Source organism: Palaemon carinicauda, chromosome 20 (assembly GCF_036898095.1).
Source record: "Palaemon carinicauda isolate YSFRI2023 chromosome 20, ASM3689809v2, whole genome shotgun sequence".
Lineage (NCBI taxonomy): Eukaryota > Metazoa > Arthropoda > Malacostraca > Decapoda > Palaemonidae > Palaemon > Palaemon carinicauda.
The window spans coordinates 117061938-117076847 of record NC_090744.1 but is presented as its reverse complement, the minus strand read 5'-3'; the positions used below and the strand labels follow the sequence as shown (position 1 = coordinate 117076847).

General features: G+C 38.9%; 1 protein-coding gene across 2 annotated transcripts in view; it reads left to right on the top strand.

Moving 5' to 3' along the window:
• LOC137614428 (uncharacterized) overlaps window positions 1–9371 on the top strand; it is a 38005-nt gene extending 28634 nt beyond the window's left edge. For both annotated transcript variants that reach the window (XM_068344243.1, XM_068344242.1), the window contains exons 6-7: window positions 4088–4314; window positions 8189–9371. In XM_068344243.1, coding sequence (XP_068200344.1) covers window positions 4088–4314; window positions 8189–8267 — 306 coding nt within the window. In that variant the 3' untranslated portion in view covers window positions 8268–9371. The remainder of the gene's footprint in view (window positions 1–4087; window positions 4315–8188) is intronic.
• The last annotated feature ends 5539 nt before the right edge of the window (window positions 9372–14910 follow it).

Genomic DNA, 14910 nt, shown 5'->3' with positions numbered 1-14910 from the left:
CATTAAAGTGTAAACATATATTACTGGTCTCTACCCACCATCCTGGGTGTGAATCAGCTATATAATCACCGGCTAAGTTAAATATTGAAAAATGTTATTTTGATTATAAAATAAATTTTTGAATATACTTACCCGGTGATTATAAATTAAATGACCCTCCCTTCCTCCCCAATAGAGACGCAGTGGGACGAGGAGAAAATTGAGTCTTTGTTTACATTGAGAGCTGGGTATCTGGTCGACAGATGGCGCTGTTGGGCACACCCGCTACCTGTGTAGCGATCGCTGGCGAGTTTTTCCGTAGAGTTGTCTGTCGAGCAACAGAGTTGCAGCTATATAATCACCGGGTAAGTATATTCAAAAATTTATTTTATAATCAAAATAACATATTTCAAAAGGCACCAACTAAACTTGGTCAATGCTCAGCCATACTGATATAATTAGCTTGAAGCAGTACAGATGACCTTAACATTCACAGGTTTGATATTTGAGTATTTTATTATTTGTGAGAAGGCTCTGTTTTTCTTTATAGTAATATTCAGAGGTTATTTATTCACAATTATACAACATCAAATAGAGAAGTAACCTAGATAGAAGAGACAAAAAGCCATATCTTATTACACAAGGTCTTTAAAATTCATTTATGTAATTGTATTAGTCGAAGAGCATTCGCATCACAATTGTAAATGTACCTTCCTTAACCCTTTTACCCCCAGGCTCTTTGGAAATTTCCAACCCTTAACCCCCAGGGGTTATTTTTTTTTCAAGCACATTTTGCAGTATATATTTTTTTCAAATTGCTCCAACAGCCTTAATTTTTGTCATAGAGACGTCAGGTTGGTCTCATTCTCTTGGAAAATGCCTGAAGTTTCTCAAAAAATTATCACAAATATGCAAAAAAAAAAAATTTTAAATAGCATTTTTTTGCAAGAACGTACTGGTACGTCCATGGGGGTAAATGGATGAGTTTTGTGAAACGTATCAGTACGTCCTTTGGGGGTAAAAGGGTTAAAAAGACAGAAAAGCATCAAATTGTAGAAGATCGAATACTATACAGTGCAACATACCGAGTTACATAACCTATTTCCTTGAGACTTGAGAAAAAATTCCATGGTCTTGTGTAATACTACTGTAATGACTTTTGTCTTTACTACAGTATATGGCTCTATATAACATAATGCTTTTCTGTATTAACTGTTATACTGTACAATTGAATACTGTTACTTATACCTTTCATTTTTTTTTCATTTCAAGTAAAAGGGTGTTGTAGTGTCATAAATTATTTTCTGTTTTTCAGCATTTGGTAAAACCTGACGGTATCACAGATACAATTTTATCTCCAGGTCCTTGCAAAGACTAAATACACCCAAATGTTTGTTTTTAAATGCTTTCAAGGGATAATGAAAAGAATTTATGAATATACTATTTATTTCAAAATTCATGAAAGAAATAAGTGGACAGGAATACTGTACCTCATTTACATAAACAATGCTGTAAATACAATACCGTGCATGACTAAACTTTCAATCTGAAATAATAAAAAAAAGGGTTAAAGAGATAATACATTAACAAAACAAAATATCCTTAATGCCTATTGTCAGTTCTATCACTCGATAGTCCTAGAATTAAAGACACAAGTAAACATTAAACCAAAATCTAATTGCACATTACCAAAATTAATGTTATCACTAGCAGCTCCTTGAAGTCAGGAAATATTACAGTACATCCTGCTATTACTGTCCTAAGATCATAATTGGCCCTGTTTGCCCCTGACCAAGATGGTATTCCCTCTACCCACTGCAATTATGAGGAGGTCTGTTGTGTCACCGAGTCATGTGCACTATGGTGGAGCTGACCTTGAATAGAAAGTGTCCTTCATGGGGTTACTCTTCAGCCTCCTCTTTCTTTAATTCTGATTCGCTTTGAATCTTACTTACAAGGATCACAGAAAGCTTTGATTACCATGCTGAAGGAGACTGCGTTTGAAGAGAAGTTGCCGACGATCAAACTTTGGCCTTTTACATACGAGTCTTCCTGTTGGAGAAGACATTAGTTATATGTTGCACAAGATATAAAATTAGAAATATTAGGATTAAACTAATTCATACGTATTTATTCCTACACACTAATACAAACCATCATCTTTTAATAGGAATGTGGTTTCAGCTTATATGTAAACTGCCATTTAATTCTGTAACTAGGTAATAACAGTTATTGGCTAGTGGAGGGTGAGTCCCGTCCACCAGAGAGTCGGCTGTTTCCCTGATGGCAAGCAGCTTAAATATTTTTTTTCTCAGCTTTAGCTAAAATTTGTTACTTACATACATACATATACCAAGGCACTTCCCCAATTTTGGGGGGTAGCCGACATCAACAAATGAAACAAAACAAAAAGGGGGCCTCTACTCTCTACGTTCCTCCAGCCTAACAAGGGACTCGACCGAGTTCAGCTGGTATTGCTGGGGTGCCACAGCCCACCCTCCCATATTATCCACCACAGATGAAGCTTCATAATGCTGAATCCCCTACTGCTGCTACCTCCGTGGTCATCTAAGGCATCGAAGGCAGCAGCAGGGCCTACCGGAACTGCGTCACAATCGCTCGCCATTCATTCCTATTTCTAGCACGCTCTCTTGCCTCTCTCACATCCATCCTCCTATCACCCAGAGCTTTCTTCACTCCATCCATCCACCCAAACCTTGGCCTTCCTCTTGTACTTCTCCCATCAACTCTTGCATTCATCACCTTCTTTAGCAGACAGCCATTTTCCATTCTCTCAACATGGCCAAACCACCTCAACACATTACTTAGAGCCAGTATATTTCCTAGCCGATCTTTTTTTCTCCATTGCAAACAAACAGTATATCGGTCGTATTCCATCCACCCCAACGTGGGGCAGGAACCCAACAGAAGTGAACACTAATATTCTTCCTAGACTGCAGAAGTAGCTGATTATCAGATGGGCAGGGAATACCCTCTACTACTGCTACCATTATACAGACATTTGCTAAAGTTTCTTGGTATACACCCTTGGCTTAATCCCAGGGAGTATGCTTCATGAGCAGAGAGAATGCTGATAAATATTGGAGAGTTTTTTGGATTGGAGTGTGCGGCAATTGCCAAATAAAAAACATGTGCTGCAAGTTCTTTACAGACCATTGGCAATGAGTGACCAGGTATCCCTTAGGTTGCAACTGAAGGCAGTTATTGCCTACTGGAGGAGTTCTAGATCTGAGGCCATTATAACCATCTCTTAGGAGAGGCAAAGCTCTGCCCTTACTTCTTCTTGTTTACTTGGAATCAAACTGTCTGAGCCCTACAAGCTACTCATCACACATGAATTGTGTTTGGAGTCAATGGCCTTGCTCCTTATCAGAATCTAGTACATGAATTGAACAGGAGTGAATAAAATTCCCAGTTCGGTTCACAGTGAACTTCGCCCACAAACGTGTGAATCTAATACGTAAAACAAGTTATATACATCTGAACAAAATTAATTTTAAGCAAGAAATTGTATTTTTCATAGGCCTTCAAGGAAATCCTTCCTCAGAGTCATGATGTCCAAGTTAAAAGTGCACTCCAGGTTGCTATTCTCAGTCCAGGATTTAAAATTCAATGGCTGTTAATGTATGCTCTGAATGATAACCAAATTGAAGGACTTTGGTTTGCACTTTGCATATAATTTTAAATAAGCTACAAATACTTCCTATTATTGAATTCAGTGTATCTTGGGAATAAACAGTATATAATATATGTGTGGATGTGCATGTACAGTATTTCCCTTCACAAGCATTTGAACCTTTGTCTTTGTATTTTTATAGAGATTTATCAATGACTTATCCATTCATCCATCACGATATGTATTTCTTGAATTAATTCATATGGTCATTCTACTTTCTGTATCAAACTCTAAAAGACAGGTTGCAATTTTGGCCAGGTTAGATGCACTTAAATATACTGTAACTTCGCTTCTTGATACTGTATGTTATTCTAAGGTGAATTTTATATCGAGAATATTTATTGATTGATATCTTATTTGTAGTACTGTATACTATCTTGTTTTATGCTCATTTTTCTTTTTATCTTACAGAAAGTTTTGATAGAGCAATGCACACAACTTACAGAAGCAGAACAATGGACTAGTCTAGTAGACTACTGTTTGCTCGCGTGGTCGTATGTGCGTGCAACTCCTGTCTGGGACTCGAACCATCACAATAACACAAGAAGGCTGTGTTTTAAAACATTAGCGCAGTATTGCCTTCAGGGACTGAAAGAAGTCCAGTGGACGCGGGATCAGCTTGAAAACCTCTTAAGAAAGTAAGTTATTTTTAGCTCTGGTGTGAAATATTATTTTGTCGGTTGAATGACTTGGTCGTTGTTATGATCAGGCTTGAAAAAATATAAAAGCCAGTTATTAAATTTATCAGGAAAACTCCAAGTTTCATCTCTGAGGTAGAGTACTTCAATTGTGCTTAGATCTGTAGATTAAGTATATTGCAAAATAATTCTTTGTGCTTTATTTCCTATTCCTACTGAATACAAACCCTCTTCATTTTTATGAGGTTAACCAAGTCATTTTAGTTATGACCAGAATTAAAGAAGTGGCATTCTGGTAACATCGTATGATTACTAACTATCCCACCCATGCTGGGAAGTGGCATCTGATGGATCCCTTTCTAAACCAAGCTCGGGACACTCTTGATTTACTTATTAAACAGGTATCAGCAATAGAAAATTGTTTAGATCGAGACAGAAAATTTTATATCGATTCGTATGCACATCCGAGTCCTCTCCCAATAGACCTGGATGTTGCCAACCTCCCTTCCCGAGTCTTGAGCGACAAGCTTTCACACCCATCCACTTTCCTGGCATCGGAGATGCAGAAGCAGAACATGGAGGTAGCTGCCATGTTGGCATTCCTCGCCTACTCCTGGCTTGATCGCTGGTCAAGAGCAGTGTTGTTTTTTGCAATTTCAGAAAATCTTAAAGATCTAGATGTCAAAAAGCAGTTTTAGTTTCTTTCACCAGACTGCTTCCATTTGGGGGAACTGTATCCTCAAAAGGAGGAATGTAGTTCTGACTAAATTTACAAAACATATGACTCCCAGAAATGCCCATTTTCATAGGAATTTAAGTATCATTCTACATTTTCAGATCTCTGTTCATCACAGTTCAACAAACAAAATACTTGAGATTCCTTTTCAAAGACAAGACCTAATTCAAGGTGCTCTTCTTCGGCCTATCCACAGCCCTACAGGTGTTCACTCTTATTTTCCCTGGGCTTACTGCCATAGATATAAGGCTCTTGAGATACTTAGATGACTGGCATCTAGCAGAATCAAGATCATGACTATTATGCCACAGGGATCTCCCTATTGATTTTTGCAGGGAACTGCAGATCAACCTAAATTTGGAGGTCCAACTTTGTCCTTCAGTGTTGCCTTCACTACCTGGGCAAGGATATAGACTGCCCAAGCCAGAGAGTAACCGTCCTTAGACAGGGTCCGAAGGTTTAGGCAAGTAGCATCATCTCTGGGAATCCTTTCTAGTTTACTCCTAGCAGATGGTTTTTGAACATCTCGCCTCCCTCGAGAAGCTGGTTCCCTTCGGGAGAATGCACCTTATTTCCTTTCAGTGGTCACAAGCATCAGAACCCCCATCATTTCTTGTGGAGGTCGCCTGAGCAGTGAGAAGAGATCTATTGTGATGGCTGAAGGAAGAGAACTTGTTATCTGGAACAACAACAACACCACTATAGGCTTCCCATCCAGAGTTTCTTCTTGTCACAGATCCTTCTCGTCATGGGGAAGAGATTTCAGGGATGTGGTCAGAGGAGGCCAAGAACTTTCATATAAATTGTCGTCGGCGCCCACTCGTGTCCGAGTATTGGGTTCTGTCGCTAGCCATCAGCCTCCTATCTATGAAAAGATGAAGAAGGGTGGAGGAAACGACAGAATGCCAGTAGCTGGGTATATTGTTTTGGGTGGTCGTGGCTTTGCAACGGCCACGCACACACACTTGGCCCACATCGTTTTCACCGCGGCTCAAGACATATGAGACAGGCGGCTTCTCCGATGTTGGTTGCATCGGGCTGCCGGGTTCTTGTTATGTCAAGGCCCGCCTTGTTGCCTGCCCGACAGGCATTTCCCTCTTCCGCCGGCGCTGGGAAGCTCCGCCGTTGGGGTCTTGTTTGGTTTGATTTTGGAGTTTTCCTTCTCCTAGCCTTTGCCTATCTTAAAATAAAGGAGAAGGCCTATAGGGGTCCAGTCTTGGTCTGGTCTCTCAGAACTGGCCTTAGCGGTATGGTTGAGCCTGCCAGGGTGGATAAACTACCCCACCGCCATTGCCCAGCCCATCATTGAGACACTCAAGCCCCTCTACTGCAGCAAAGTGCTGGACCATCAGAGGAGAATTCAATACGTAGAGGTGAAAGCTTCTTATCTAGCATTGCTCCACTTTTCAGAGACCATCAGTGGTCACTCGGTAGTGTTGATGAGCAATAGCACGACTATACTGACCTAACAAGGAGGCTCCGTATTTCACCAGAATCCATCCAATATTGATAACATTTGATTCTTTTTTTATCAGCTATCAGTGAGGTAACTGATGATCTGGACAGAGTTATTTGTCCTGTGAGGGCGGTTAGACGTTAGCTTAAGTGAACTGTTCCTTTTCATTCTAATGTCCCTAACTTATTGTTTAGTATAAGTTGCAACAAAAATATAACAAAGAACACCATCTCTTTCTGGCTGTGGAATGTCATACTTAAAACCTATAAATCTTTGGGAGAAGTTCTGACGGAGAACCCTACCAGAGCTAATGACATACATTGCAACTCTAACGTACCCGCAAGAACCCAGTATCCCAAGTCTTAGTGCTGGGGTCTGGAAAAGGCAGACCACCTTTACTATATATTTTCTTAAGGACTCTACCTACAGATCAACTAACACTTTTTCTTTTGGTCAATTAGTTGCTGCTCAGGTCAGGTTAAAATTTGCATTTCAAGACAACTAACCTTCGGTCACATCATTGGTTATGTTTAGCATAAGTATGAGAGTAGAATGAATGTGTTCTTTTTCTTTCTTCTGGGCATCCCTCACTTGGGAGTAACTACGTTGAAGAAACACTGAAGTGGATTAGAGATTTTTCAGGTGACTATCAATTTAAAATAATTTTGGAACATTAAACTGAAATCATATTACAGTAGGCCCCCGCCATACGACATTAATCCGTTCCGGAGTTGGTATCGTATGGTGAAAATGTCGTATGGCAGGCAATAGAATAGTTAACCGCCAAATTTGAGTGTTGGAATTCGATGCCGTAAGGTGGGGAAAATGTCGTAACGAGGGGACGAAAAAAAATCGTATTCCACACTGTAACGTGAAAAAAACGTAAGCTGGGGACGCCCCATGCCGGGGGTCTACTTCTGGTATTGTAATCTTTATTAGGATACTGACACTGTCACTTGCTTGGTGCTGACTTCTTGACCTTGCCTCTATACGAGCCAGTCTTAGAATGTCATTTTTTTTCTGTTTACGCTGGGTCTCCTTGTCAAGTTTTGAGGGATGAATGAAGTGAGATATTAAAATTCAGGACTCAGATTTGTATAGCTCGGAAAAATACAAAATCTCTTTAAAATGTAGTATTTCATGTCTTGTATTTTTTTAATTGTATTTAAAAAATGTTTTTATGTTGACCAGGCTGACACGAGTCTTTTTATAGTTTATATATAACATATCTTTTTGACGTTAATGGTTTATACACGAGATATCTATTTTGACGTTACTGTTTTTAGAATGATTTATTGTTAGTTTGTTCTCATCATTTATATTTCCTCATTTCCTTTCCTCACTGTGCTATTTTTCCCTATTGGAGCCCTTGGGTTTTGGGCTTATAGCATCTTGCTTTTCCAACTAGGGTTGTAGCTTGGCTAGTACATACATACATATACCAAAGGCACTTCCCCCAATTTTGGGGGGTAGCCGACAACAACAAGAACAAAACAAAAAGGGGACCTCTACTCTCTACGTTCCTCCAGCCTAACCAGGGACTCAGCCGAGTTCAGCTGGTACTGCTAGGGTGCCACAGCCCAACCTCCCACATTTCCACCACAGATGAAGCTTCATACTGCTTGGCTAGTAATAATAATAAAAATAATAGTTAACCTACATCTGTGCTTTATTATTTTCAGACTTGAACAGTGTCATGCGGATCACGATGTAGGAAATTGCATCGAGCACGTGAGGACTGTGATGAGCAATCAAGAGTAATATATACTGTGTATATATATGTATGTAAACCAATACACTGGCATGATGGTTGTCCCACTCGAAATATGTACTTTTGAGTTTATTTTAACTTTTGTTGCATGATATTTTAGCTGCATACTATAGCAGTATACAATAAAATTTTAGTTTTTGTGATCCAAGGGGTTAAAATTTTTAATAATTTATGTATATTACAATACTATTTTGGCTCATTAGCCTGACTTAGTTTTTGGTTTGTAAGATACAAATAAAATTTTAGTTTATGTGATCCAAGGGGTTAAAATTTTTAATAATTTGCTTGACTTTTTATGTATATTACAATACTATAATTTGGCTCATTAGCCTGACAGTTTTTTGTTTGTAAGATACAATTAATATTCTTATTCCCTCTTGTTCACACTGATTTCATAATATAAATTACTTTATAAGTAATTAAATGGTTATACGTACATGTTCCTAGGTATGGTTACGTATGAAATATGAAGTTTTGATTATGTTTTAAGTGTCATATAGTAATATAGCACTTGCAAAATGCCAGCTTGCTTATTTTTTATTCTGTGATATGAGGTAAAGAGAGACTATTTCAGGCTTTGACCTCATGTCAATTGTAGGCTACTTATTGGCCAGCATTTTCAGCATCAGGATGCTTCATTGAACGAGCATGCCAAGAGCGTTTTAATTCGCATGCATATTTTCAGTTAACATTTGTTTCAACGGTACAATGGCTGTGCACAGAGCTCAAATATTATAGAAGACTTACTTTATAGTTTTAAATATACATGTCTAATTGCAAAGCATTGTTCCAATATGGCGTGTCTTATATTTTTTATCAAAGATGTAGCTTTAGTGTCACGAAAACAGTTAACACTTATGAAATGTACAAATCAGATAGGTATAGCATTATGGCTGTGGTATAGATAATTATTTTGTTAATGGTAAATTTTGCCATATTAAGTAAGAAATTAGATATGCCAGTGTATGTTGTCTGTCGTATGTTATTGAACCATTTTTAATTCTTTGTTATATTGTAGTTGCCTTTGGTATAAGTGGATTAACCACAGCAAATACTTATGTAATGAATTTAACTATAAGATGTCAATTTTGAAAGGTCTGTCATTTCCAAAATCCTTGTCATGAAATGTTCCGAAGAGGAATGAATTTGGCCAATAAGTCTTTAAATACTATGGTTAAAATATGGCTCGCAAATCTTTAAATACTATGGTTAAAATAAGTGGTTTAAAAGTAAAAAAAAAACTAGTTCTTATAAACAAATGTAACCATTTAAACATTGGCTGTACTAATGCCAGGCAGAAGTGAGTATATACTTGAATTACATTTGTTCCTAACGAATACAAGCTATCGTCTTTTAATAGGAGTATTACTTCCACAAAGGTGGGACAGTCATTTAAATTTTAAACGAGATAGTAAATAGGTAGAGTAACCTATTTTTTAGCATCCACATCTGGCTTTTTCTTTCAGATTGAAAAAACTTTTCGTAGATAGTTGTGTTCAACTGATATTAATGAAAAAAGCCCAGGATGAAGTGTTTCCTGATCACTGTAATTATGTGACAGTCTTCTGTGCTGCCTACTGTTATCCTACATACTTGTTCCTGTCGGGTGCCATGTCTATTGTTCTCTCCATCATGTGTGGCCTGATGATTACGTATTTTTCTTGGACATCGCTGGTGTTCCATCGGAAGAAGTGTGTGGAGGGGAAGGATGCCTTACTTCTTTCCTTCAGTGCCTGCCAACCCCAGAAGGTATTAAGGACATACCACCCGGCTGCACTGTTGTGGTCTCTTTCCCTGTTGAGTCATTGGCCTGCAGGACTTCCAGTATCCCCTTTTCCCCCTACAACCTTTGAATTAGAAGGAGTAGGTGATGTCGTCGAAGAAGTCCAAACAACAGGAGTCACTTACGTTAAACTACTACCATTTCTCTCCTTGTGGGAGAGATGGCGTTACCAGGAACCTTCTTCGCGAGTTTGTCGAGTTATCCCGTAGAAGGAAGAAACATCAGAGCACAAAACACTGGCAAAGTACAGTAGTTCACCCTCTTCCTACCAGTCCTAGATCTCATGCAAAAGAGCCGGCAAGCAAGCAATGCTGGTCGAGAAATAGTCAGCCACTTTGTCCCTCTCTTGCCTCGGGACGCTTCGAGGACACTGTTGCCACAAGCATGACATATGACAGCCCCTGCCAAATGTCTTAAGGAGAGTTAGGACTGTTTCTGTCACTCAACAAGAATCTTCCTCTGTCTCTGTCGGAGGTATAGTACATACCAGGAACTTTCCTACTAAGGAAGATGATCTTAGTACATTCTCGCCTCATATGCAAGGCCAGAGAATATGTAGTGGGAACTCTTCCTTCCCCGAGAAGTATGTGGTGCAGTATAGGTGTTCTGAGGACTGCTGAGCTCAACATGGGCAGCCACACTCATTCCTCTCCATTTCCTGGATATTTGGATGTGTAGCTAATATTCACTCTTCTCCATGAACCTGTCTTTTATGTGCACGACCACTCACACAAGCAAGCCACACTTACAATCTCCAGGCATTATATTCCAGATTGCCTCCAGTGGCCACTTGAGCAATCTGTGTGTGATCAGCCTTTAACCTCTCTCTCACCAGACTGGTAACACCACGGACTGTTCTCTCCCCGCATTTGGAGAGGGTTATGCACTGGGAACGCATTTACTCACGTACGAGGTGAGAGGTTACATATTACGGTTCAGGTATTCACTTGTCGAAAACTACACAATCAGACACCTCGCCCCTGTTCTTTGGCAACTTTAGGGTAACAAAACTCGGCATCTGCTTCGTTCCAGTACTCAATACCAGCAGAAAAGATGTCTATGATTGTTCTCATCGCTGGTAAGGGCTAAGAGGAGTGAGGAGTGCAGAGGTTTCCTTGTGCCATTTTCCTTAGTTTTATGTCTTCATAGTAACATTCCTGTTGTGTACAGTAATCTCCCACCAAGAAAAGTTTCATCACTGGTAATCTCCCAGCAAGACAAGTTTCATCACTGGTAATCTCCCAGCAAGACAAGTTTCATCACTGGTAATCTCCCAGCAAGACAAGTTTCATCACTGGTAATCTCCCAGCAAGACAAGTTTCATCACTGGTAATCTCCCAGCAAGACAAGTTTCATCACTGGTAATCTCCCAGCAAGACAAGTTTAATCACTGGTTCTCAAAGTTCAGTTTCCACAGGGGGAGTCATGCAATTGAAACTTACACTAGATCTTCGACTGATTGTTACTTTCAAGTTACCAGGGTATTGATAGGTTACAACTCTAACCTTTATTAGTTCCTTCCCAACACTAAGACCAAAAGTCTTTAAACAAGATCGGATGCGCCAAAACTGTTCCACGCCCTAGATATTCCCACACTTAGGAACTGGTCCAGGACATGGGATCATCCAACAGCCCCAGAGTTTCTTAGACACCAAGGTCTTCCAACTCATTCATGCAATAGAGATTGGAATTGATAACTTCTCAGATGCAATCTCAACATTTATACAAAAACTTAGATGCCACAGCTTGATCAGATGGTCTTTGGCTTGGATCCTCTTTAACCGAGGATAGGTACTTGATTACCCTCTTCTCTAATGAGAGCAGTACTGAGAACGTTCTACTTGGGTAACAGATTAAGTATATTTTTACCTTGTTTGTAAGGTAACAATACAGCTAATGCATTTGCTACCTATGCTCTGTTCTTACGATTGATTGATTGATTTGAAGTCTTCTGGCATACTGACATCGAAGGTCATTGACGCCGATATCGTTTATTATAAAGATTAAAAGAATATTCAGTTAAAACCAGAGAAGTAAATATGTTATAAAAGTTAAATAGCATTAAGAAGACCTGCTTCTGATATAAATTTAAAATGCCACTTAAGTAAATATGTTATAAAAGTTAAATAGCAATAAGAAGACCTGCTTCTGATATCAATTTAAAAATGCCACTAGCATTATACGACACATCATGTCCAAGGATCTTTGCCAGGATGAACCTGCCATCCACACATCGAGCCTCAAACAGATATCTATTTCTTAAGTTATTATAATTGGGGCATTCAGTCAACAAATGCCTCACTGTTAGAGGTACTAAACAGTCGTCACAATACGGTTGGTGTTGGCCCTTCAGAAGAAACTCGTGTGTGACCAATACGGAGACGACAAAGAGACGTCTCCCACTTTCGGGGCATCATGTTATATCTCCAAGGAGATATGACATTTGTTACCTCTCTCATCTTATTGCCATCTAGACTGTCCCAGTGCTGTTGCCAACTAATACAAAACAATTTCCTGAAGTTAGGTAAGAAATCATTCCAGGGAATGGGATACCTTCTTGGTAGCAACTCGGATGCAGCATTCTTCGCCAGTAAATCTGCCTTCTCATTCCCAGACACTCCTACATGTGCTGGAACCCAACAAAATTGAACCATTATACCCCTCCGACCAGTAATAAAAAGCCATTCTAAAATCTTTAAAACTAGAGGGTTACTAGAATTAAAAACTTCTAAAGCTTGAAGGACACTCCTTGCATCACTAAAAATGGTAAAATTACCCTCCTTCTCCAACGCTATTTTCTCAATAGCGGTTAGTATGCCATACAGTTCGGCAGTAAATAAGGAAGCTGAGGAAGGGCACCTCTACAATTAAAATCATTACAATGTACTCCAAATCCAACGCCAGCATCAGATTTGGAGCCATCAGTATATATAAAAGCATCAGATTTGGAGCCATCAGTATATATAAAAGCATCAGATTTGGAGCCATCAGTATATATAATAGCATCAGATTTGGAGCCATCAGTATATATAAAAGCATCAGATTTGGAGCCATCAGTATATATAAAAGCATCAGATTTGGAGCCATCAGTATATATAAAAGCATCAGATTTGGAGCCATCAGCATATATAAAAGTCGATCCCCTATGTTTTGCAACTGGTTCCATAAAAAGAGACCTGGGCTCTTAAGTCAGTCATATTCTTCTTAACTCCAATAAAATATTTACAAAAAGATGTTTTGCAACAGGTTCCATAAAAAGAGATCTGGACTCTAAGTTAGTCATATTCTTTTTGACTCCAATAAAATATTTACAAAAAGATACATCTGGTAATTTCCATGGAGGCGTTGATGATACCTTAAATGGAAGCACCTTACTTCTAATTATATTCAGACTGTTTAATAATTGCTTCACCCGAAAGCCATAGGGTTGAGGAAGTTTAGGGTGCAACTCAAAGTACTGTATGATGTGTGTCTTACAAGGCTTGCAGTCTGAAAGGCTAAAGAGTTAGGAGTCTTTGCAACCTAAACTTTCAGTAAAGGTCTAGAGATAATTCTCCAGCATCAACTAGGAGACTTGTAATAGGCGAAGTTCTAAACGCTCCTGTGGAAAATCTAATACCAGCATGATGTATTGAATCTAACATCTTTAATCGGCTTGGGGTGGGTGGCTGAAGAGTATATTTCACATCCATAACTAATTTTGGAAAAAATCAAGGCCTTGTATAATTTTAAAATAGTATTGCGGTCTGCCCCCCCTGATGTATGGGACAATACTTTTAAAAGATTCAGAGCCTCAAGACATTTAGCTTTTAACGCTTTTAAGTGAGACACCCACGTAAGCCTACAATCAAATATCAAACCTAAAAATTTAGCTTCACTTACACATGGGATACGTTAACCTTTAATGTATATATCCGGGTCTGGATGTACTCCTCGGATACGACAGAAATGGACAACAGTAGTTTACTTGTCGAGAACTTAAATCCATTCATATCGCCCCACTGGATAATTCTGTCAATAGAGTTGTATTTTTCTCTCAAACATTGCCAATCTCCAGCAAATGATATTGAGGGATCATCCACAAATAATGTTAAAAGAACATCCCGGGGAATGACTGAGGATAACCCATTAATTGCAAACAGGGTTACACTCAGCACACTACCCTGAGGAACTCCTCCTTCCTGACATTTACTCTGATAGTTTCCCCCACTCTCACTTGAAAAACCCTATGTGAAATAAATGACTGAATAAATAGTGGTAATTCTCCTTTTAATCCTATTTCATGAATTGTTTTAATCATACCATATCTCCATGTGGTACCATATGCCTTTTTAAGGTAAAAAAAGACTGTCACATGGTGCTGTTTGGAAGCAAACGCTTCGCAAATAGAGGACTCAAGTCGTATCAACACATCAGTCGTTGAGTGCATTTTTCTGAATCCACATTACATCGGTGATAAAATACCCTTCTTTTCAAGGTACCAAATCAGTCTTGCATTGACCATCTTCTCCATGATTTCACATAAACAAGATGTCAATGCAATAGGTCGGTAGTTTGCTGCTAAAAACTTGTCCATACCGGGTTTTAAAAAGGCTAAAATAATGGCTAGTTCCCAAACACTTGGATAACTATGATCGTGCCATATTCTATTAATAATGGTTAAAATAAATAACTTTGTATTAAAATGAACATGCTTAATCATTGCATATGGAATTCCATCGGGTCCCGGGGCTGTATTGTTACAATTAGTAAGAGCGGAATCATATTCTCTTTCAGTAAAAGGAGAATTATATGACTTTCCTTCCTGTTACGAAATTTAAAATTTTCTTTTCCTCGTTACTCCTATACTG